The sequence below is a fragment of the Aythya ferina genome (genome assembly GCF_964211825.1).
Source record: "Aythya ferina genome assembly, chromosome: 1".
Taxonomy (NCBI): domain Eukaryota; kingdom Metazoa; phylum Chordata; class Aves; order Anseriformes; family Anatidae; genus Aythya; species Aythya ferina.
The window spans coordinates 147895291-147919245 of NC_140296.1; the positions used below are offsets into that span (position 1 = coordinate 147895291).

General features: G+C 36.4%; 1 protein-coding gene across 2 annotated transcripts in view; it reads left to right on the top strand.

Annotated features, from left to right (window-relative positions):
• Nucleotides 1–23955, top strand: part of MYBPC1 (myosin binding protein C1) — an 81044-nt gene that overhangs the window by 42607 nt on the left and 14482 nt on the right. For both annotated transcript variants that reach the window (XM_084511866.1, XM_084511867.1), the window contains 16 exons: nt 1307–1473; nt 4397–4529; nt 6229–6353; nt 7367–7472; nt 7751–7917; nt 9575–9737; nt 10817–10923; nt 12203–12336; nt 13428–13584; nt 14373–14477; nt 15084–15272; nt 16528–16662; nt 20145–20213; nt 21319–21486; nt 21958–22046; nt 23292–23487. In XM_084511866.1, the coding sequence (XP_084367992.1) occupies nt 1307–1473; nt 4397–4529; nt 6229–6353; nt 7367–7472; nt 7751–7917; nt 9575–9737; nt 10817–10923; nt 12203–12336; nt 13428–13584; nt 14373–14477; nt 15084–15272; nt 16528–16662; nt 20145–20213; nt 21319–21486; nt 21958–22046; nt 23292–23487 (2210 nt within the window). The remainder of the gene's footprint in view (nt 1–1306; nt 1474–4396; nt 4530–6228; nt 6354–7366; nt 7473–7750; nt 7918–9574; nt 9738–10816; nt 10924–12202; nt 12337–13427; nt 13585–14372; nt 14478–15083; nt 15273–16527; nt 16663–20144; nt 20214–21318; nt 21487–21957; nt 22047–23291; nt 23488–23955) is intronic.

Here is a 23955-nt window from a genome sequence, read left to right on the forward strand (position 1 = left end):
AAAATATAAAATTAGATACCAGAGATTTTCTAGATTTTCTAATTATTATTATAAGCTAACAATGTATTTCAAAGACTTCTCAGTAAGAGGGTTTTTATTCCTTTTTTTTTTTTTTTTAAATAAAACTGGCATATTAGGAAAATTAATAAATCTCATGGATTAAACAGAAAAATGTTTTTCCATAGTTACTCATCCAACCATGCAGGGATCCCCAGTGCTTTTTCTGTATTCCTGTTAAACAAAATTCTCTGACTTGATCACACTCAATTCTAACAGTGTGTCACTGCAAAGCTCAGTCTTTTCTTGTTTCTCAAACATTTATTTTCTCATTCTCTTCTCAAAATAACTGATTTCATTAGACTAGCTTGATCAGGGCAGCATAATCCTGTTCTGAGCCTGATGAACTCACAGGAAAAAAGGTCTACATTTCTGCTTCAGTTCCTGGTTTCTTTTAGCAGTTCAATTTGAGCTAATCTCTCATTCTCAAAAATTGCCATTTTGTTTAGGATGCTTCCATTTTCTCTCATCTAATGGTTGCCAGTGTTACTTTTCTCTGTTGTTTTTCTTAGCTTGGAGTTGAAGATAGTAAATATGGTATTGAATCGTAAAGCACAGGCCTCTAAAAACATTTCCCATTCTTAAGACTGAGATAAACAAGGAAGTAATCAGATCCATCTTGCAACTCCAATCTGGTGTGGGAATCTCTAGTTCCTATCAATATGCCAAATTTCAAGTGATTCTGTGAAGCACTGGTGTAACTATAAACAGACCCAGACTCCCTTAGATATCAATATGTCATTTCATAGGTCACCACCTGCAACACTTACAGGGACTGAATTTGAAAGCATTTTTGTATAATTATGAAATGTATGGATTAGACTTAAATCTCAGTGGTGCCATCATAAATTTTCCGATTCCAGTGATTTAAACAGCACATATGCTATTATAGTACTACATTTTCAAACTGTTTCTTTTTATAATGAAGAAATATAACATTTCTAATAGCCGATTACATCAAAAAGGACAAACTAAAACTTACACCCAAATTCTGCCATGGAGAATGTAAACTAAGGTGTGAGTGTCATTCTGAACTAATCCACTCGTACTGAGTGGACCTAGGGCTTGCATTCACTTACAGATATATGGAAGACTTGATGTCAAAATGAAATTAAAAAAAAAAATGATGGTGACCTTCAAATTTTCATCAAAACATTTCTAACCTCACCATGGATTCAGTTCCACCCTTTTCCTGATAAGATAAGACCTTGCTAACTCTTCTCCTGCAATTTTATTTTGCTGCTGTTAGGGAGGTTAAACAGCAAGAAGAAGAACCTGAGGTAGATGTATGGGAGCTCCTGAAGAATGCTAATCCCAGTGAATATGAGAAGATTGCTTTTCAGTATGGTATCACTGACCTGAGAGGCATGTTAAAGCGTCTGAAGCGCATGCGCAGAGAAGTGAAGAAGAGTGCAGGTATGGATGAGGCAGAATATTTTCATGTTCCATAGTCAGACATGACTATCTATCCTATAATCCAAACTTATTGCATTTCCATGCAAGAGCACATGCACACTACTACTCCAGCCCTGTTCGACACACTGCAAGGAGTTAGTCAGAGGCGGGCTTGGTCCACTGCTAGTGTAAATACCCTGTCCCATTCAGTGCTTACCAAAACCATCCCTCCCTCTTGGCCAAACAGTAGTCCTAACTGAAACGAAGTCTCCCAGCTATGTGAAGAGGTTTTTATGTGGTAAAACAATATGGAAATTAGACCTTGTGTTATCATTAATATCTTCTGCTCTAAAATGGAGTTGTCATTGTTTGCTCTTTTTAATTTCATTTGGCCCTTAATCTGACATTTTTCTGAAATCCCAGCTGAACTAAAAACCCTTCACCCTCTGCTGGGTAAGCACATTCAGGGCTATCTTTCTCCAGCTACCATACTGAATAATATGTGTGGTACAATATGTACATGCATAAATATAGATATGTGCTTATACATATGTGTATATAAAATATAGGTATATGTTTAACAATACGTATAGACACAGATACATACACATACAAATACATCATGCTATCCATAATACTATTTTGTCACGTGTCATTTGCATGTTCTGGTTGAGCATTTCAGAACTAGATGCAATATACATCTGCTGCTACAGTGGTTTCCTGGAAGATTCCCTTTTTGTGTAGATGAAATCCTCCACCCCACATTAATGCAGGAACCTTCCCAAAGGAAAGGAAGCTTGACCAAAATTTCATTAACCCATGATGATTGTCACCCTGTAAATTAGTTACTGGGATCAATAGCATATGGGTGAAGCTAGAAGATTGTTCAAGCAACCATAACTTCTGGCAGAGACTGGACCAAGACTTGGCTTGTTCCAAAATGTGCTGAGTATAAAGATGATGCAAAACTGTCTTTGGTTGATATTTCTAGTTCTGCACTGAATTTTATGGCCATATTAGATATTCTGAATCAATATATTTGATACATAGATATGCCTAGTTCAACTTGTCTTAAATTCTTAGAAGTAAAACAAACTGTTCTACTTATTTCAGTCTTCTTTGGAAATATTCAATGGTTTATAGCCAGCTGGATATTCAAAGATCCATAAATTTCCTTGCTTTTAGAGTAATTTATTTTATAACATTCTAGTTTACAAACTCATAACTAATGATACGGGATATCCAGTATAAAAGAAAGAATAACAAATTTTAGGTTATGAAAATAAAACATCTTTTTAGGCATATAGTTAGTAGAGATATCCCATCCAAAAAGTATTATTGAGGCAAAGTCTGATTGAAAGAGTTCATCTAGATAAGAACAACAAAACTTTCTCTCAACAAGTACAAAAGAAAATTTAAAGTATTTTGCAGTAATCCAACTGCCTGATACACCCTTTCTCCTTCTCCTTTACCTCACATCATCACACTTGTGATGCTACTACAAATTAACCTTTATGGGCAACCTTTTCATTTGCTGGTATATCTGATTCTAGCCACCGTTAGCAGAAATGGAGTTTATTTATTTATTTATTTATTTATTTTGCTGAGACACTGTGGCAGTTTTTGAATCTAGTGAAGATATCTAAGGGGTTGAAGAACAGGGAAACTGCTCACCTACCCCAACCCCTATGAGTCTGGAAAGGCCTGGAAGCTAATGCAGAAATTGTGCAGCTGGCAGGAAGAGCTGCTCCCTACCCAGATGCATCACATGGAGGTGCTGGAATGTTGTAATGTGAAAAGAGCATCCCTCAGCACCAGTCTGTCTGGTCCCTCTCCCCAGATCCATGTTGAGTAGGATGAGGCTGCCAGTTATATCAGGATTTTTCTGTACTCAGGGTTTTCCCTACAGAAGCATCTTTAAATGGTATGCAAAATGTCTATATGACAGGGTGATAGTAGGGTGTTTTTCCCCTTATGCTACCTTTATTATAAATTGAAATCACTTACACTTCAGTAAGATCTAAAAAAAAAAAATAATTCCTGTTCAAATGTAGTAGTTCTGTTTCCGCTGTTTCAATATCCTCAGTCCCCTGCAATGAGACATGCATAATATAAGCTTTATCAGAAGTTGATTATTTAGCAGCTGGTGATGCATTTAAGGCATCACTCATTTTCGAGCCATAGGTCACCTGCTCCCCTGGGTCTAACATTTGTAGCTGGCAATAACTAAATGTTGATGCTAAAGTGTTTTTAAATGTTTGAATTCTGGCCTTACCTTGCCCAGAACAAATTGGCCTACATTTGCACATCTCAAAGAATTGCTTTGAAAAGCTCCACTAGGATTCACAGACAGACAGCTTTTGACTGGTTTCAGATATTTTTGCAAATGTTTGGCAGCTGGAACATTTATCACAAGTGGAATTGCAATTTACACTTTACAACCTTCAAAAAGAATCAGGGAAACTAATTTGGCTTTTAGACAACTCAATATGTTTATTCTGATAGTGGGAACCTCAAAAGAAATTTTAGCTTAAAATTCCCTGTTAACTTGAGTGGCGGTGCTGATAGAGAAGTCCTGTTTAACAGATTCTAAATGATTCCATTGTACCACCTGTATAAAATTTTACTCTGAAATAGTGATTCTCAGCAAGCTGTCAGAGCTATGTCTACCCAATCCTGTTCAGAACAGGGTCATACTGCAAAGTCATGAAGAGATACTAACTTCGTCAGGGTAATAAGAGTTGCATAGCTCTACACTTTTGCTGATACTGTTTCTAGAAAATAAACTGATTTGTTTGGACCAGCCCAAGAATTGAGAGTGATGCATAACATGGTCTGTATATATTCTGATAGCTCTAATGAGTCTTATGCAATACAATTCAGCATTCATATTCCTATTTGTTTTCTGATCTTCTTTTGTAATAATACTTCTCTTCTGCAACAGCATTTGCCAAAGGTCTTGATCCAGCATACCAGGTAGATAAAGGAGGCAAAGTAAGGTTCATGGTGGAGCTAGCAGATCCAACCGTAGAGCTCAAGTGGTATAAAAATGGCCAAGAAATACGACCAAGTGCAAAGTAAGTGGTTTTATTGTATATAAGCAATAAAATAGGTACGTATGTACTTCCTTGACAAATGTGTTGTATAGATCTCTCTTTGCCCAGGTTTGCACAGAGTTTATTTCTGGCATTTCATTATACTTGATTAAGTATGTAAATGATACCATACTGCTCATGGCCCAAAAATGTTCACTGTATGCTAAATGTTAACATAGATTCTTCTGTTTTATCTTGAAAGAAGAGAATTAAAGATCCTCAACATAGAGCCATTTTCTGCTTGGTAGTTTTTAAAAAGTCAGGAAGCTTTGTGAGTAAATAAGTTTCTTGTCCTCAATTCTATGTCAGAAGAAGGTCAAAATCATTCTATAGTAAATCATTACTAAGAGAAGCAACATTTAATATTACAGACTTGCCTACCTGGCTTATAAGCCACCTGTAAAATTATCTGTAGGCAACACTATCTGTTAATTAGATAATTAGTGTTAGGGAGGAAAGGGGAATGAGGTGTGTGTTGCCCTCCACTGCCCATTTATCGCTCACAGTGAAGTCAACAATCTGTATTAGCTCAAATTTACTTCAGCCATGTGCAATTCATCTACTGTACCTAAGTTTCTCCACCATCTCTATCACCTACATATTGGTTTATACTCTGGCTTCGCATACAGGAAGTAAGTGGCTTTTTGGGTACAGACATGAGTAGAGGTAGAACACAAACTGGAACTAGAGCCCTGTCCGTAACGTTCACAAAACTAACTTTTACAAACTGCTGTAGAAAATCCCATTCTGAAGTCAGATGCAGCTAAGAACAGTAATGCACAACAGTGTAATGTTCCTCAAACGTTTCTTAACATCCCAAGTCCCAGCAAATCTTCCCAGCCTGGTAAAAAAATAAAATTAAAAAAAAAAAAAGTCCCTTACAGAGAATGGCAGGTTTCCCTTATTCTGTTGCTAGATAAGTAATTGAAGGATTTAGATTAATATTCTTCAGACAAAGAAGTGTAATTAAGAGAGTATCTTTTCTTTAGCCCCTTTCTTTGCCATGTATAGCTTGGAACTGCTTTGCAGTCAACTATATATGTACCTCTCCAGTAGAAGGAGCTGGATTGAATGCTCCAGTGTATTTCTTCCAGGCTGCTGAAGCAGCTGTCAGATGCTAATGAGCTTTGGTCACTACAAACCTGGAGCAGATCTAAACTGGTGACATGAAGGTGAAAGGCTACATATCCCATTACCAAAACCTCATATCCCATTACTGATCTCTTGTGCCATCTGTCCTACCAATAATATTAACTTCTTAACCTTAGCTATTATTATGCTTCATAAAAATGTTAAGAGTGTTGGAATGAAGATGGTCTCCTGTTACTGGTTATTTTCATCTTTACTCATCTAGAGTTTCAGACTCCATTTTATTCTGTCATCTCTCTGAGCCTGTTAATTTTTTATTTTGATTTTTTTTTTTCCTGAACATCCAAACCTGGGATGTTGGAGCAAGCCAGAAATTGATTATCACTCTACCTCATAGCTCTTTTTGCCACAAGGTCTTTGATTGTTCTTATTCTTCCTTTTGAAACTTGGAAATTGCTTTCCAGGACTGCTTTTCCTGTTCTATGTAAAAAACAGGGATTTTCCCTCTCATAATCCTTAAAGAATTTCTACATAAAACAAAAAGGTCCAGCAGTTTTGCTAATGTATTTTTGTTGTATTCCTGTTTAAATAGATACATTTTTGAGCACAAAGGTAACCAGCGAATTCTATTTATCAATAACTGTACGATGACAGATGATGCTCGCTATTACGTAACAGCTGGTGATGAGAAATGCTCCACAGAACTGTTTGTGAGAGGTAACTACACCACCTGGCTCCTATTTCACCCGGTGTAAATTTGCGTGGCTTCTTTGACTGCAACAGAAATTAACAGGGAGGATCTGGCTCAGTGCATGCTTGTTTTTGTGTTAGCTGCCTTTACGATCACTCCCTATTTTAGTGATTCCTCACTGTTTTTTCTTCATCCTGTGTTTGGTATTTTAGTGAAAAATCTCAAATCAGGCATTCTATCAGTTATTTTTATCTCCATCTGCCCAGATTTAATGGAAGACTATCAAAAGCCACGAATAAGTGGCCATTTTCTTTCATTTTTTGCTCCTGTAACATTGATAGTCTAACTGATAATATTCATGGCATCCCTCACACACACAAAACAAATTGAGTTAAAAGGGTCCTTTTGGTTAGATATCCATTAGAAAACAATTAGCGAATTCCTGTATTTGGGAAAATAAAGTTTACATTGAAAGAAAAAAATCATCAAATATTTCAGAAAGCTATTTAAAATAATGGGTCCATTGCCCCTCTAAAAGTAGGATAACCATTGTGGTATGTTTCTATTTCTAACCATGTGCACATTTCTATTGTCTTATCAAACCTGAGTTTTGACAAGAAGAAGGGACTAAAACAGTAAGGGCACGCTGTTATGCCATCAGGTCATCCAACTGTGCATAACAGGTTGCAGGATCTAATATTACTACTTTCTGAGAGGGATCTGTGTTAGGCGAGTGATGAATCTCAACTTCTCGTATCAACCTGCCTGCACAAACTATCAAAAAAGGGGATGCAAAGCAGCTATTAATCTGAACAGTTTTTTTGTTTGTTTTGTTTTGTTTTAATTTAATTTAGCACATTTCCTACTAGCATCTTAATGAGCAATCTCCTTTTTGATTTCAGGCAGAAAATAATGCTACAATACTGGCTTTGTAATTTTAACTTTGGCTTTGTATTATCTCCTATACCATGATTTTGAAAACCTCCTGAAATTAGTTTTCTCTCTCAGATTGTAAATCTGTAATTTTTTCTTGTCAAAGATCCTCCAATTTTGGTGACCAAAGGCCTGGAGGATACCAATACCTACGTTGGTGAACGAGTAGAACTGAGCTGTGAAGTGTCTGAGGATGATGCAAATGTTAAATGGTGAGTCACAATTTGAACAGCTACTGTTTTCCTTGAGAGAGAGGTGAGGGACAGAATATTTTAGTTGTAGGCAAAAATGTGGACAATGTATTCTGTATCAGTAAGCCTGAAATTTATTAAGAATATCTCAGAAGAACACTGTTCAGAAATGTAGTAACAGCAGAAATATCCTTATACGTTCATGGATGAGTTTGTCTTCTCTGGAAGTTTCAGTCTACGAGAGTCTTATTCACAGAGGATTTTTATTGGGAAAATAATTACTCTTTCTTTTCTATTAGGTTTAAGAATGGTGTAGAACTTACCAATGAAGCTAAATCTCGATATCGAATCAAGGTTGAGGGTAAAAAACACACTCTAATCATAGAGGAAGCTGCAAAAAATGACAGTGCAACTTATTCAGTAATGACAACAGGAGGCCAATCAGAAGCTAAGCTTTCTGTTGATTGTAAGTATAATATATCTTACTCTTGAATTTGCTTGTCATAGTTTGCTATCTTACAGAAATAATTTACTTGCCTTTCTCCAGGGGTTTAAGGAGAGAATTATCTTCCATACCAATTTCTTAGCTGCAAATATCCAGTTTGCAGTAAGAGACAATGAATTAGTCACACTTGAAAAATTTCAGTCACTCCATTAAGATGGAGAACGAAGCTATTCATGCAAAGATATAATGGGTCAACAAAGTGAAACTCTCAAGGAAAGTACTTGCTTTTCTTGAATCCTTTTTAAGTTTTCACAGGAAAACCAAACCAAGTCTTCTGAGCCAAAACCAGAAAAAAAGAAAGTATGTTGGAAAAAATAAACAATTCTACAACTAGGGGTACTGTTAACATGCATCAGGACCACATTAAGTAAACTCACAGGCACAAAAATATGGCTATGTAGCTCCCTTGGTACTGTTTGTATATCTCTTTGAAACACTTTAAAATTTTATGAATCCTTATAATCTTCTGCCACTTTGGTTTTAGGTAGACTAGAATTTGTTATAAAATATCAATGTCAGTTTTGCAAGTAGCTGTATGTAAACTACTAGATTTGGCCTTGCTGGGATAGATGAACCAGACCGTGTCTGAGTTCATGGTTGTGGTAAGTTTGTCCTATGTTGTAAGCTTGTCATATATGCATGCACTCTGTTTTGAAATACACATATTTCTTTTGACTCTTTTATACAAAATGGCATCCTAAGCACAACCAACTAATGCTGTTCAATCACCAAGTTGAAAATTATCCACTATGGCTATTTGACTCCATCACTGTACCTGTCATAGTGACAGATTCAGGCATCTTCTGCTGAGTATTTTTCAACTGTCTTCCTATAAAATGTAGCCTTTCCCATCACTGTTTCTTGTGTCAAATTATAGTCAGGGATATTTACTGCATACGCATGGTACTGTGTATTCACTCTGCACTCTGGTCTACAGCATCTATTATTCCAGAAAGAGGAAGTTCTTGGTCTCAAGTTTTACAAAAGCTAGTAATATCTATGGGTATTCATGGGATGAATTAAGGTAGTTTAGCAAACACAAGAACCAGAAGCGTATGAAGTAAGTTTACTGTCTGGGTGGCCATTGATAACAGCCTGACAAAATAGGTTCAAAACTAGTTCCTACTTGTAATGAACTACTTTAGTAAATCCCCAAATTATCTTGTGTTCACCTGGGGGAGCTATGAGAGCAGTTAAGTCCCAGGAAAGGTAGGCTGCAATCGCTTCAGGTGTATAGGTATGGGGACACAGGTCTTTCACATCTTGAAAGTTTCTTACTGCCCTTTAGCAGATAGAAACACCCTCCTCCACCTAAACAACAGAGGAGAAAGAATTCAAATACACTTCTACTGGATATATCCATAGGATCACCTTAGTCAGGGCATGGGTATTTTGGATCATCCTTTCTAAGGCATCAGACAATGGGGAAAATAGACATTAAAAGAGATATACTTAAGTGGCTTATATGTAAATATTGCTCACATATGGAGTTCAGGGTTCTAGTATTAGAGGCATTTTTCTGATTTGAATACTTGTGATTGCTAGTAGCAGCTCAGTGACAGGATCATAAGCTATTATTTGATATTAGCAATGATATCTCTATTTCTCTTTTTCATAGTGAGACCATTGAAGATATCACTTGCACTAGAAGACCAAACTGTGAGGCTTGGACAGGAAATCCACCTGAAATGTGAGATATCTGAGAATGTGGAAGGGAAATGGTACAAAAATGGACAACTGGTTGAAGCTAGTGACCGTGTAAAACTTTATCACAAAGGAAGGTAAGCATGTTGAGTATTGACTTGACTTTTGATAGAGTGACATTGTAAAGATGTGCCAATATGTGTATTATTTCACTGAAAACTATCTGTTAATCATGTCTGATCTCTGTCCTTCAAACGGACTTATTGTTATGATCTTAAAAGCCAAGTCTCCTTATCCTCTTTATCCTGTTATATTACAATAAATTTGCATTTATTTGTAATAAATGCCAATGCCCTTTGCATTTATCATTTGTGCTTTTTCAATGAAAGTTTTTCAGTTAAAAAAAAAAAAAGGAAAAAAAAAAAGTTCTATCTTTAGCTACAACCCTTTAAAAGGTTTTTAGCTGCATCCCATTGTCTTCAGCTTAGCAGGCAGTTCACACAGCTGGGAACTGAGCTTGTGAAGATGTTCCTAAACAGGCTATGAAATGTTTGCATTAATTCTGAGTCCCAGCAAGGGACAAGTGCCATCTGTCCAGTGACTCCTTGGATTGACTTAAGGTGAAGGTGCTCCCCACAAATAATGTAAGCCTATAGGGTGAGGTGAGGGAAAGAGGAGCAGGAAGGGCACAGAGGTGAGTACTACCTTGAACAAAACTTAGAGCAGAATATAGGAGATCAAAAATACTCCTATATTCTGGAGTACTCCTGGAAGATGCAGTTAGGCAATAAGGGCAGCATATGCTTTTCTCACAGGTCTCTTTGTTCTGCCGAACAAACAGTAGTTAGACCATTTTCACAGTGGGACCACCAAAAGGTTTCTTCTTAAGCAATCAAATTACAATCTAATGGCGGAAGCACAGAAACCAAGTATCAAAGAGCTTACACCACTGTATTTTTCTATTTCTGTGTTCAAACAAAAAATTATAGAAATGTTTACATTATTTGATGATCACCTCAATAATATATTCTATAATTCACAAAGTATGTAATCAGCTAAAGTACAGCTAAGCATCCAGCAAAGGATTTTCAGTCAGTATTTTTACACTTTTGTACAGATCTCCTAGACCTTTTTCTATGCAGATTTTTCTTGATAGCCTTCAACAGTATTCAAATATAATTTACATGGATTTCTTTTTCATTTTTTTTTTTTACAGAATCCACAGATTTATTATAGCGAGCGCTGCTGTTGATGATGAGGGTGAATACATGTTTGTACCAGATGCCTATAATATCAATATTCCATGCAAAGTACATGTTGTGGGTAAGTACTTGGCACAATGAGTTATATATAATTTTTCTGACATTTGGAACATAAAAGCAGTGTGAAATATCCCTGATTACAATCAGCTCATTTCCTCTGACCGGATGCCTACCTCAAAAAGCAGAACTGCTATTTTGGCAAAGTGCATGTGAGCTATTCAGAGAGTGCTCTGCCTATGCTCAGGATCCAGTCATATTTTACAAGCCTGGGGCAGCCCCCAGGGAAGGCTTCTTAATGTTGAATTCCTGAACATAAACCGCCATTAAGAGTTTGTGTAAAACACTTGTTATAATCCATTTTCAGACTTAGTGTTGTTGTCTTCGAAGAATTGGTTTGTTAATATTTTAAAATAGGGTTTAGTTTGGTAAAATAGTAGAGTAGGTACATATTTACTTATACCCTCAATATGTTAAATGATATCTAGAGAATTAAATGTTTCTGGCCATTATTTATTCAGTCAGCAGAATAGAAGGCTTGTTAATGAAGCCATTCTTTCAAAAGCAATAAAAATAAAAAATAAAACAAGGCATTGACTTGTTTTGACAATACCTGACAATACCTGACAATACCCTGACAATACCCCACTGCCTTTTAATTTCAAACAGTGAATTTGAAGTCTAAAGGAGAGCAATATAAATGATGAAAGCTTTAGAAAATGGTCTGTAATTGAAGTTGAAAGATGTGGGCTACTTGTAATAGAAATAAAATTGGCAAGGGTTAAGGAGAAGAAAGAGGGGAGCAAGTACGCTCAGAGATAAAATCTTGTAATACAATAAAGATAAAATCTTATTTTGTAAGAGTATATTCATCAGTTTTTCTCCATACCCATGGAGTACAATAAAAGTAACCATTTCATTTTCAGAAAAAGGATTTAGATTAAGACTGTGACTGTAAAAATAGTCTGGAGTATGCTAATTCCAGATGAAGAAAGTCTACAATAACCAGATGTAGAAAGACATAAGTGGAAATTTTTGAGAGCCACTTAAAGGAAACCTGTCGGAAATTATTTTAATATACATAATTCTGCCTTGGGATGATAGAAAATTTTTCTTTTATGGTCCTACTATTCCAATTTTTCTATGGTTCTATTTATTTTTCATCAATTATTTTCTTTGATTTTTTTTTCCACAAATTTATTAAAAAAAAATAAAAATCACTTGACTAAAAATGCCAGGAAAATACAGACTGTAGAGCATGTTTATCTGTGTCTAAGACTTGTGGTCCCTGAACTCTCAGAGTGGCAGCCCTACGAAAAATTTGGACAATCTCTCTTTTTCAGATCCTCCTAAACTCCACCTTGATGGTCTTGGGGAAGATAACACTGTGACAGTAGTGGCAGGAAGCAAGCTACGACTTGAAATCCCTATCACCGGTGAGCCAACTCCAAAAGTCATGTGGAGTAGAGGGGATAAGGTATGTTGTCGTTATACATATTTCTCTAGCTTAATGAGTGTCCTTTTACTTCAAAAACTAATCATTAGTCTACTGAAGACATTATTTTGATAGCAGAGAATAAGAAGGGGATACGTTTTATCTCAAAAACTATTCTCCCTCAAAAGTGAAGAGTAAAAATGATTGTATTTAGAATCTTATGGATTTCTTTGAGGAAAAACTGCAATTATGAAGGAAAAAAAATATGTTTTTTTGTTTGTTTCTATAAATAAATTGTAAAGGAGAGGGACATATGAGATGCAGAAGAAATCTAGTGAAAATCTGCCAGACAGCTAACCACTGCGTACATAGTGCCCAGAATGGCTATTAGGTTTTGACAGGAAGACATAGTAAAATTCAGTTTTGGAAAATAAATGATAAATTCTGATGGAGTGTCAAATCCAGAATAAAATGGTAGGTTGGGCAATTGGTGTCTTGCATCTGATGTCTTCATTGAAAACTTTGCACGGACCCATCCCTGACTGTATATATCAAAAATCCAGACTTTTCACATTTAAACTTTCATTGTGGTATGTGGAGATGGGAACGTTATTTTTGCTGGGTTGTTCGAAACTATCTGGTCAAATATCTGACTAGTATTTTTCAAATATTAATGGTATTATCAACACTGTGGGCTTGTCCAAATGAGAAATTACTCCATTGATTATTTGAAATCAATGAAGACAAACTACTGACCATTGCAATCCATTTCAATGTGACTTTTGGGAAAATCCACTAAACTCTTTTCAAAAATTAACATCTGATAGTGTTGATACAAGCATGTTCTTGCTCACAGGGTAAGTGAGACTAGTGACCTTTCCTTTGAGATGTAATGGTCAAACTGAGTACTAAACAGTTACAGTATTTTGAAGTTAATTATTTATCCCTTGGTTATTTTGTCATTTTTGTGATAATCTGCTGACTGAAAACCAGAGCTTTAATATGATTTTTCATATGGACACTTTTTAATGAAATGTGAAGTGTCCTGTACTGCACTAGGATTTTGATTTTTGAACACTTTGAATCTCAAATCAGAAGCCATTAATTTTCCCTCAAATTACTTTGATTCTTAGTGGCTCACAGACAGTGGAAGAATACGGGCAGAAACATACCCAGACAGCAGCTGTCTGGTCATTGACACAGCTGAGAGAGAAGATTCAGGTCCTTTCAGAATAACATTGAAGAATGAGGCTGGAGAGGACACAGCTCTAATCAACATTAAAGTGGTTGGTAAGTCATGTGAAACAGTGCACAAATGATGTCTTTTATCATGGTCCTTTTCAATAAATGATCCATTAAATGATCCTGCTTTTCTGCACCACAACTATAGCCAAATTTTTCTTCCTGTATCTGAAGGGTCTCTCCTGTAGATGCCGTTCTCCCTAGCTACCAAACTGTTGAAGATTCTCAGAAATCTTCCATTTTCCTGTTTTTGCTCATTTTCAGATATGGAAATGAGGTTCAAGGATACTAAGGCACAGAGTTAATGAAGGACACATGAGCTCAGCCTGGGATTTAAGTACGAGATAATTACTACTCCTGCTGCCACCTCACTTTACTGGGGTCAAGCTTCTGCAGTTGTCTCAGGCTGCTTGTAACATTCTTCATTCTCTTGGTAACTGTGGTCCTTGGCACATGCCCTCAAGTGCACCTAAGGTGTCTTGACTGTACTGAAGAACTTGGCGTTTATCCCTTCCTAACCACCTGCCATGAAGGATCTACAAAGACCTCCTTTCTCTTTCTCTCTCCATATTAGAAACTCTTAAATCATGTCTGCCAAATCAGGATCCATACAGAATAATGCAACAACTGCTTACTTAAAAAATAAAATAGTCAAGGGCTTCTACTGATGTTATCACCGTGCTCTTGCCTGTTGGTCAGAGTATTTATTCAAGATAGGCAAATTTAGTTTCAATTTGTTTCTCAGTGTTTTTTATATTAGGCCTGAGGGCTCTGCACTGCTTCTACTGAATCCAGGAACTGTGCAAAGAAAAGTTTGTTTTTGTTTTTTACAACAGATGTGCCTGATCCTCCTCAGGCACCAAATGTGACTGAGGTTGGTGAAGACTGGTGTGTTATGACCTGGGAACCTCCAGCAAATGATGGTGGATCACCTATCTTAGGTACATACTTTTCTTTTTGGCTGGTGATGCTCTAATAGAGACAAAAGAAATTCACTGCAATTATTGAACACCATAGTATCAGAGCTCAGCTCAGGCCTTGGAGAGTGGCCCTCTGAGTAGTTCAATGCAAGAATGTTATATTCAGTCTTCAATTTTATCACATATCTGTTTTTTTAATGCTTTGAGATTTGTCATTTTGTATGTTGCCAAATTATCAATCCCCCTACTTAAAAAGACAACCTCTTATAATACCAAAACTTGATAAATTAGTCTGTTTGAATGTTAGCAGGGGTTTCAGAAATAATTTACTCAGTAAATTGAAATATCTTCTAATACAATGAACCAAGAAGAAAGTCAAAGAGCAGCAGAATCAGGCCCTTTGCACTCTAAACTAAAAACAACAATGTTGTAAGTAGAGTTTGGAAAAACTTGGTATGTGGCCATGAAGGCCAAAAGGGTGCTATCAGATAATCTGCAAAGAGAAAAATTAAACAATAATCCCCAAACCACTCTGAAGCTAGAAGAGGATATTGAGCTGTATCCAGAAAAAGGAGATATTGGCCAGTCAAAAATAGCCGCTATAATACTATTTTGTTTGGTTAATAGGTTATTTCATTGAAAGGAAAAAGAAACAAAGCTCCAGGTGGATGAGGCTAAATTTTGAATTGTGTAAAGAAACAACTTTTGAGCCAAAGAAGATGATTGAAGGTGTTGCTTATGAGGTCCGTGTATTTGCTGTTAATGCAATAGGCATTTCCAAACCAAGTATGCCTTCAAAGTCCTTTGTTCCTTTAGGTAAGTAAACAAGAATAGAAAAATGGCTATGCGTTAGACAATAATTCTTGATACATTATTGCAGTCATTTGAGTATACAACTATAGTTCTTTCTATGCTTGTGTTGCACATGATATATCTTTGCTAGATGCTACATAAATTTTATGTCTATCCCTGAAGGATTGTCTTTCATAAACCAAGACCAAATAGGTATAGGCAGAAAATGCTGCACTATGATAAAGCAGTGACATGCTATGGGTGAGCCTAATATACTACAGTCAATGCTTTTTGAGGATAATAATAGTTATAAATTAATAGTTTCATGTCTCCATGTATTGAGTCAATAAAATCAAACTACTGGCAATTTAGAGAATTTATAATGATGGAGTATACTCTTGGTTGTTCTGTTTCTCCTGCTCTAAGTTCAGTCAGACAATGACTTTTGGTCAAAAATATCCAGAAAAAGTGACCGGAAGTCTGAAGATCACTACATATTTTATTCACAAAGAGTCTATAGATTTCCATTTTTAAAGAACAGGTATGTAATCTATCTATGGAAATAAAAAATAAATGAATTTGCAAAATATCTTATAATGAATCATATTCTAAGATACATTTGAATAGTCTCTAATATTAATTAATCTATGCCTCAATGATCCCTGTTAACTGAAGTATGGTGTTGTGTTTTGTTTTGTTTTGTTTTGTTTTTCCAGAAAGGAATCAAATATTTTTTATATCCTTTTGCAAGGACGAACCAGATTAGGTTAGGTTATATCTTACACCATTTTACATGTCCTATCATTATTTGTACTTTATATCAAAGTAACAGAGGGCCTTGTCACTCATTTAACCACTGACTAATTTGGTGACCTTCCAATATAAAGAAACTGTTTTTTCAAACTATTGTGACAACCACAAGACTTTATAAAAGAAATTGCCTTGTTCTGTAGGGTAGCAAAGGTTTCCACCTCGCTCAACAGCTCCCCATGATATTGCTACAGCATGCTGTTGTGGAATATGCTACTCAAAATATCTCTACAATACCCTTTACTGCTCTTTGGGTTAGGCTGCCAGCAGATACGGAATGAGGTATCTGCTTCTCCTTGTTTGTCTCCAATTGGGAGAGAAGTGCTAGGATGATTGGAAATGCCTGGTAGGCAGGATTTAGCCTGTTGCCTGACACCTTGATGATGCTAAATTTGAGGAAAACACTAAAAATGTGAACTTTTATAGTAATATATTTTTCTGCCTTCTCTTCACTACTAACTTGTTTCAGCTGTTACCAGTCCACCAACTCTCCTGGCAGTGGATGGAGTAACTGATACCTCAGTTACAATGAAATGGAGGCCACCAGACCACATTGGAGCAGCAGGTTTAGATGGCTATGTTGTAGAGTACTGCTTTGAAGGAAGTAAGTGACAATGACTGTGGTATGTTACTAATAGTGAAAATAGGTGAGACCTCCACTGTTTTCTCTACAAGCGTCTACTGCTCTCACTTCAAGGCAGAGATTAATCAGTCAGAAGCCTCCAGCTGTAGGGTTGTGTTTAGGTTTCTCTTTAGGTTGTATTCCACATCCCACCTGCTATTGTAGTTCAACCCGTTTTATGAACTCCAAATCAAAAACTATATAATCTGTTGCAGTGTAGCAAGTACCATGGTAATCCCTTTTGTCTTCCAGAAGAATGAAAAGTGGAAGCAACAAAGTGAGTGGATGGATGGATGGGTGAATGGATGGATGGGAAATAATAAATGAGTATAAGCATGACACAAAGAATGTGCAGGTCAGCCAGGTTTTAGTGACAGGAGTTCCTCAGTGTGGTAATCCCTATCTTGACATATTAGTGATTAGCTACTTCAAGTGTCAGTTTACAATACTGAGGATGGACAGCCTTCCCAACAGCTGGCTGTATAAGTTATCTAGGCAGGCAAAGTTCATGTGAGGATGTTAAATTTCCCCAACATTTCAGGCTAGTTATATACAAGATCTTTAACTATGTCCATCTAAGTCTTAAAGCTACACAGAACTGAAGGCAATTGATAAAGATGTAAGAAACAAAATAAATTTATAAGAGTGAAATAGCAAGGAATAGGCAAACATAAACTATTTACAACCAGAGGCTTTGGAGACCAAGCAGCAGCAGTTTAGTATTTTTCAATAGATTTTATTCTGAGTTGTCATCAGATGAAGTCTGTTTTCAAAAAGTCCGCCAACTCATGAGCGAGTACCAAACAGGCAGGACTGTGTGAGCAAATGCCAGACAATGGGACTCCAGCAATGTTGTGTGATTGGATGAATGGGAATCTGTTATGTTCAGTTCACTGTGTTGTAAATCAGGAGACAAGCTGGACGTGTTCTTTCATAACGACATCTATTTCAATGAAAGCATTTCATGAATACAATCCACAGCCTGGAGACAAGAGGTAGAGGAGAGAATTTGTCATTCACAATGTCACGTGTTTCAGATTCAGTCAATCCAGGAAAACAATAGTTCACAAAAGTGGTCAGATACTACAGGAGCAGAGTGCCTTCAGCGCACACTCAGGTGAGTGGGAAGGGAGTGAAGAACCACTGGCTTTTCTCAGGACCACTCAGCATCTTGTAGTATTGAGCTGAATATCTTTAAGGAACAGGAACAGACTGCAAGAAGCTCAGAGGTTTGGAGAAGATTACCTGAAGGCAGACACAGCTGGAATGGTAGGAAGGGTTTTCCTTGTGTTTTGGGAGGGAGCTGCAGGAACAGCTCAGAAAGAGTAAGCATGCAATCTAAGATCAAGATGCAGCATTCCTATAATGTTTCCTTTGCACAAGCAAGATGTGTACAGGTATAAAGGGAACTGGTCTTTGGTGTATATTGAATATTATGCTTCATTTAACATTTGTAGGATGGTGGAGGAGAATTAAAAGTGTTTGTAATATGTTACAGTCATATGACCCTTGACATTACAATATCTTAATTGGCAAATAAGATGAAAAGAGAGTAAAAGAAATTATATACATGCTAATGCAAATTAGAGTGTTTAGAGGCGTCTTCAAAATCTACCTTTTAAGGACCGTTAGATCACTGTATGCCTGATGAATGAGACAAGTTCTTTACATCTTATTTTTCAAATAGGTTTAAAATATATGAAATGCAACAAAATGGCAGTTGAGACTGTCATCTTATTGTTACTTACCTCAGTTAAAATACAATGGGTACAACATATTTTACATAGGTTTCTGAGTGTTTGTGTATATCTGTATATGCCTCCTATATATTCATATATATCTATATATACACAATTGACATTTATGTATATATGTTATGTAAATGTCTACAAAGAAACAAGCTTAGTAGAAAATAACACTAAGAAAAGTTGTATTATTGAAATATACATCCTTTTCTCTATGTTCAATTCTTTTTTCCTTCTTGCAATATCTCAGTGCCTCCTTTTCTCAGTTCTTTCAGTGCCTTTCTGCTTTGGACTAATATCTTCTATACTATTCAATAACTTTTCAATTTCAAGATACTCTTTACAACTGTCTATATTCATTCTGCTGTAATTTTCTTTTAGTTCTTTGTTTGTAAACTCACTTGTCCTTGACTTCTTCATTCCTTCCTTCACTGATGTAGCTTTAAAGAAGGTTTTTTTGGAGTTTTCCTTATCATAGCAATCATTAGGAGAAATCACAAGCTGAAAATAGGAAGACAATATGTACATGTAATCATACTTTAGAAGATACAGGTACCATAAGCATTAGTTTGGCTTCATGAAAATTGTTATTTCCATTTAGTCTGAACCTCATAGATTAATCATCATGGTGGACTCCTGGACTTTGTTAACTGTGGTAGCATGTTTGGCAGCTCTCTGTGTATTACTGAACTGGAGTCTCATCATGAGTACCTAGCATTGCATATGGATGAATAACATGTTAGGTTATAACAATAAATATGATAATAAATAACTTCCCTTTCCAGGGATGGTTTACAACATCCAGCTTGAACCTCTTATTTTGGCAATGTGAAGTAGACTACATCTTTTTAATGTTGGAGAAGTCAGTTCTCAGTAACATACACAGCTGAGTGGTTCTTCTATGGTATTTCAAAGGTAGCATAGTTCTCCCTGGGACACTATGTTTATCTGCCTTTAAAGGGTTTTGTACCTGCAAATCATCTGTTTTCATAGCTAGTAAATAGGCATTTCAGAGAGTCTCTGTTGGCTGAGATCTTTGCCAGGGTACCCATCCAGGAGCATGTACAGATACTGAAATAGTATTTTTACTGTCCTGAAAACGGCCCAATCCAGACTTCCAGGAAATCCAGGGCAGTGATAGCTTTGACCAGGAAATAAAGCCTTAGTGATTACATCATATTTGTCATTATTCATGACTTTGGCCATGTTTAGTTTTCTTTCTATGTTTCCTTTAGTTAAATGTGTTTTCTTCCTCTGTCTTAGTGATCTTTTTTTTTTTTTTTTAACCCCAATACTTCTTTTTTCTGTCTTGCTTTCTCAAAGTTACTCTCTGAATTTCTTCTCTCTTCTATGATGTGTTTTCTTCTCCACCTACACTTTCTCCCATCATCACTTATCATTTTGTTTCATTTCTCTCTCCCAAGTGTTCCTTTCATCTCTATTTTTCATCTGTCCAGGGCTGCAATCAGGCCCAAACTAAAAACAACTTCATCTCCTTCTCTTTCCTTATCCTTTACTTCTCCTGTGAGCATCCTACGTAACTGTTCTTGATCTAGATGCCCTCTTCCCACCTCTTTTCTACTTGCAGACTCCCTAAGTACAGGTTCTCTAAATCTTTAAAGTCCAGCGTTATCTTTGCATACTTACTAACAGGAATTGCTAACCACTGACAAAATGCTCCATCTGTGTGAAAGTGGGTGTCTCTGATTAATTTTAAAGATGGATTCTCACAAGGTATATCGACAGATCTGTCTGAGGAATTGGTGGAGCCACCTTTTAACCTGGAAGGTACAGTACCAACAAAGGATTTAAAACTTCTTTAATAAAAGAAAATTCTCTTTATAAAATTAAAGAAATTTCTGAGAGTACATGTACTCTTAGAATTTTCTGCAGAACATGTATAAAGGGGAGGGGGAGGTGTTCAGGAAACAGTCAATGATTGCAATCCTTTTCTGCTAGAACCTGAAAGAAGCAGCTTGAAGGAGAACTTAATTCCTAAAAGTAAGACATACACTTATGAAAATCTTCCACAGTGTTGTGTGCTAAGTCTGCAGGGCACTTTATCTTATAATAGTTCTCTTGTCTTTTATGGCAGTATTGTAGTACTATCTTTATAAGATGTGGAAGGTATTGAAAATGACTTGCTACTGCGTGTCTCCAGCTCCAAAGGTCAAGGTGTTAGCAGTGTAGCAACCTACGGTGTGGAAAAGAATCATTTGTATTGAAACTGTTCTGAGAGACTGTGCTGTTGTGTAATCTTATGGAGTGATTGTGTGACCACTTAGGGTTAGGATAAAAATCTAAGAATGTTGTCATTATGTCATATGTCATTTATATCAATACATCATTATTCATTGTGTGAATAACTTTCATACAGACTTCTTATAAAGGCACCAGGAGAGATGGCATGTCATTGCAATTTGTAAATATAATGTGCTTCTCTGATCCCTGCACTCTCAGTAGTATTTTCAAGACTACTCAGTACTGGTTTAATTGTGATATTGAAACAAACTGAAAAGCCCATTTCTCTCCAAGAAAGTTAAATCAATGCTGAGTGCTTTTGGAAATATATTCTATGCCCCCCTTGTTTTCTATCAGTTGAATTCAAACACAAATGAGTTTTCTCTCTGGTACAATTAAATGATAGACACATTCTGAAAACATTTATTTCTCTAAGTGAAAATATATAACTGACAGAAATGCATTAAAATTTGAAACTTTTTCTATGTAAGATTCAAGATTTCATTTTAGCCTAATTAGAAGAAAAAAGATGGATTCATCAGTATATAATGAATCAATTATCTTTCTATAATTTTCCTCATCAGTACACTGGATGTATTTATAATTTCCTATTCTTTTGGTTCGTCCTCCCCTCCTCTTTTCCCTAAACTAGCTGACGAATGGATCGTGGCTAACCCAGAACTGACAGACAAAACAAAGTTTACAATCAATGGTCTGCCGACTGGCTCAAAAATCCTCGTGAGAGTAAAAGCTGTGAATGCTGCAGGTGAAAGTGAGCCTAGGTACCACCCACAGCCTATCTTAGTCAAGGAAGTTGTAGGTAAGATCCTCCTGCCTATTCCCACTCACAGATATACTCTGCTTCCATATTTAGTTCTGTTTTTTAAGGCTAATACTTACTTGTAGTTGGATGCTGATGATGTGCCCTTACAAAGCCATCTTGCAGTGGCTAGAAATCATGTAAATATCTTTAAAAATATATGTAATTCTTTTTATTTCTTCCTTTCATTTCTGAGCCTTTATTGTTCAGGCTTTCAAGGCTTTTTCTGCAGAGTTTTTATTTGATATTCCTTTTTTAAGTAGTACTGAGTATCTCACCTACTCCTACCACCACAGTTACAGTGGTGTACTGAATGTAATGCTGTGGAAAAATATATTTAAGATACCACACTTAGTGGTCACTTTTGGGAATTGTAGACCACACAGTTCTGTTTATAGTGATGCCTAGCAGTACTGCATCAGTTAGAAAAGAGGATAAATGTCAAACATAAGCTTTTGTTCTTTTTTTCAGAACCTCCGAAGATTCGCCTACCAAGACACTTGAAACAGACCTATACTCGAAGAGTTGGAGAAACTGTGAATCTTGTGATTCCTTTCCAGGTAAGAACTTTCACTGACAGAAAATTACTCAAGACTCATTTTTCTTATATTGCTGCTTTTTAACTTATTTCCATACATTTTTGTTAGGCCAATGAGTTAATATAAGAAGATGTGGACATGCACAGATGTACACAGGTGCTTGTTTCGATGTCTCAAAGAATGATGTGATGTTAAGCCAATTACTGAACTGGGTAACTAGCTTAGACAGACTGATTCATCATCTGTCATCCATAGAACCCATAAATCCTCTTAGTAGACATTGTATGTGAGATAATCAATAGCACGATGCAAAATGACTACATTGGCAGTAATTAGATATGGTATCATGAGTGTCACTGTAGCATTTGATCACTATGTGTTCTTGAGAGGGAGGTGAAGAGTGGGCAGAATTTCATTGTCTCTGATAGAAACTGCAATTTTTAAGTCATTGAGATCAAAACCAATGATATGTCCATTTGCAGTTATAGCACCTCTCCCAACAGTTACTGCCTCTCTACCCGCAGAGTCTTTATTCTTCTGAATAAAAGAATTGCAGTTGAATGTCTTCTCTTCATAGTGGCTTCTACCAGGCTGTCAAAAGCCTAGTAAAATCTTGATCAGCAATAGGGTACAAGATACACTGCTCCAGAGAAGTTAAAGGAATATTGTATGGTTATTCTATTCTCTAAGACAAGGCATTCAAAAAAGGGTAAGAGTACCCTTTCGGACAGCATTTATAAATCGTTTGCCTCTGGAAGACAAATCCAGTGGCAAATCAAGTGGAATTTACTTCTATTTAAGTACATAAACTGGGTGCTACCATGCCAAAAATGTACACACATCCCCCCAAAAGATGTCAAGCTGGTCTACCTAACAACTATTTCAACTGCTTTTGCAGTGGAAGAAGAGAGTTCAGGAGCCCTGGAGCATTAGTCCCCTACTTAGGTGCCCTCGTCTTTCATCAGCAGTATAGACAATGTAGGCCGTTCCAGAAGGTGAAATATTTTGTTGTGCTTTTTTTGACTTTTAACCTTTTTCTTTTCAAAACATGTAATTGTCCAGTTTAGCCAGAATATGCAAATATTTTTGGTCTCCTGGGGAGTGGGGAGGATGCATTTTAGGTAAATTAATGAGATTACATCTTAAATGCTCTGTTATTTAAAAATGAACTTTGTCTGCTCCTTTCAGGACAGTTTTGATTTCCCTTTAGGACTGACACTTTTCTTTCCCAAAAGCATATATAAATTGTTTCCTGGCTTCTTATAGGGAAGGCCAAGGGCAAAAGTATCATGGCAGAAAAATGGTTCTCCAATAGACAAGAACCAAATCAACATCCGCAACACTGAAAATGACACAATCATCTTCATCCGAAAGGCAGAAAGGAGCCACTCTGGAGAATATGACATGAAAGTGGAAGTAGAGAACTTGGAGGACAAAGCTACAATAGATATTCAAATTGTTGGTATGTTTTCAGAAACAGAAATGCATGTGTGCCAGAAAAGTGGACTCTAGCCATTCCAAGGCTGTAGGAAAACAATTCTCTACATCCAATTACTTGTCTATAGATTTGCAGTCTCTAAGTAAACCTCCCTACACAATGGCAGGTGCTTGTTTGCTTGTTCAAACATGATAGCCTCTTATTTTTTTCACTGTTTTGCTTTTCATGTTCTTGTTTATCCAGAATGCAAGCCTTTTCCTGTTGAGTGGTAGCCAAAGACGGAAATGGTAGTAAATTCATAGTAAGTTTGTAGTAAGTGTAACGTGAAAGAAATCTATGTGGAAACTATATGTAGGCGGGAAAGAAAGAGAAGAGAACACATTTACTTTTAATTTTTGCCAACCTATTTCTTTACGTAATAGGCAAATCTGGTAGCAAAGCCTTTATAATGATTGTCTGACACTACCCATTTTAAGAACTCTTTTTCAACTG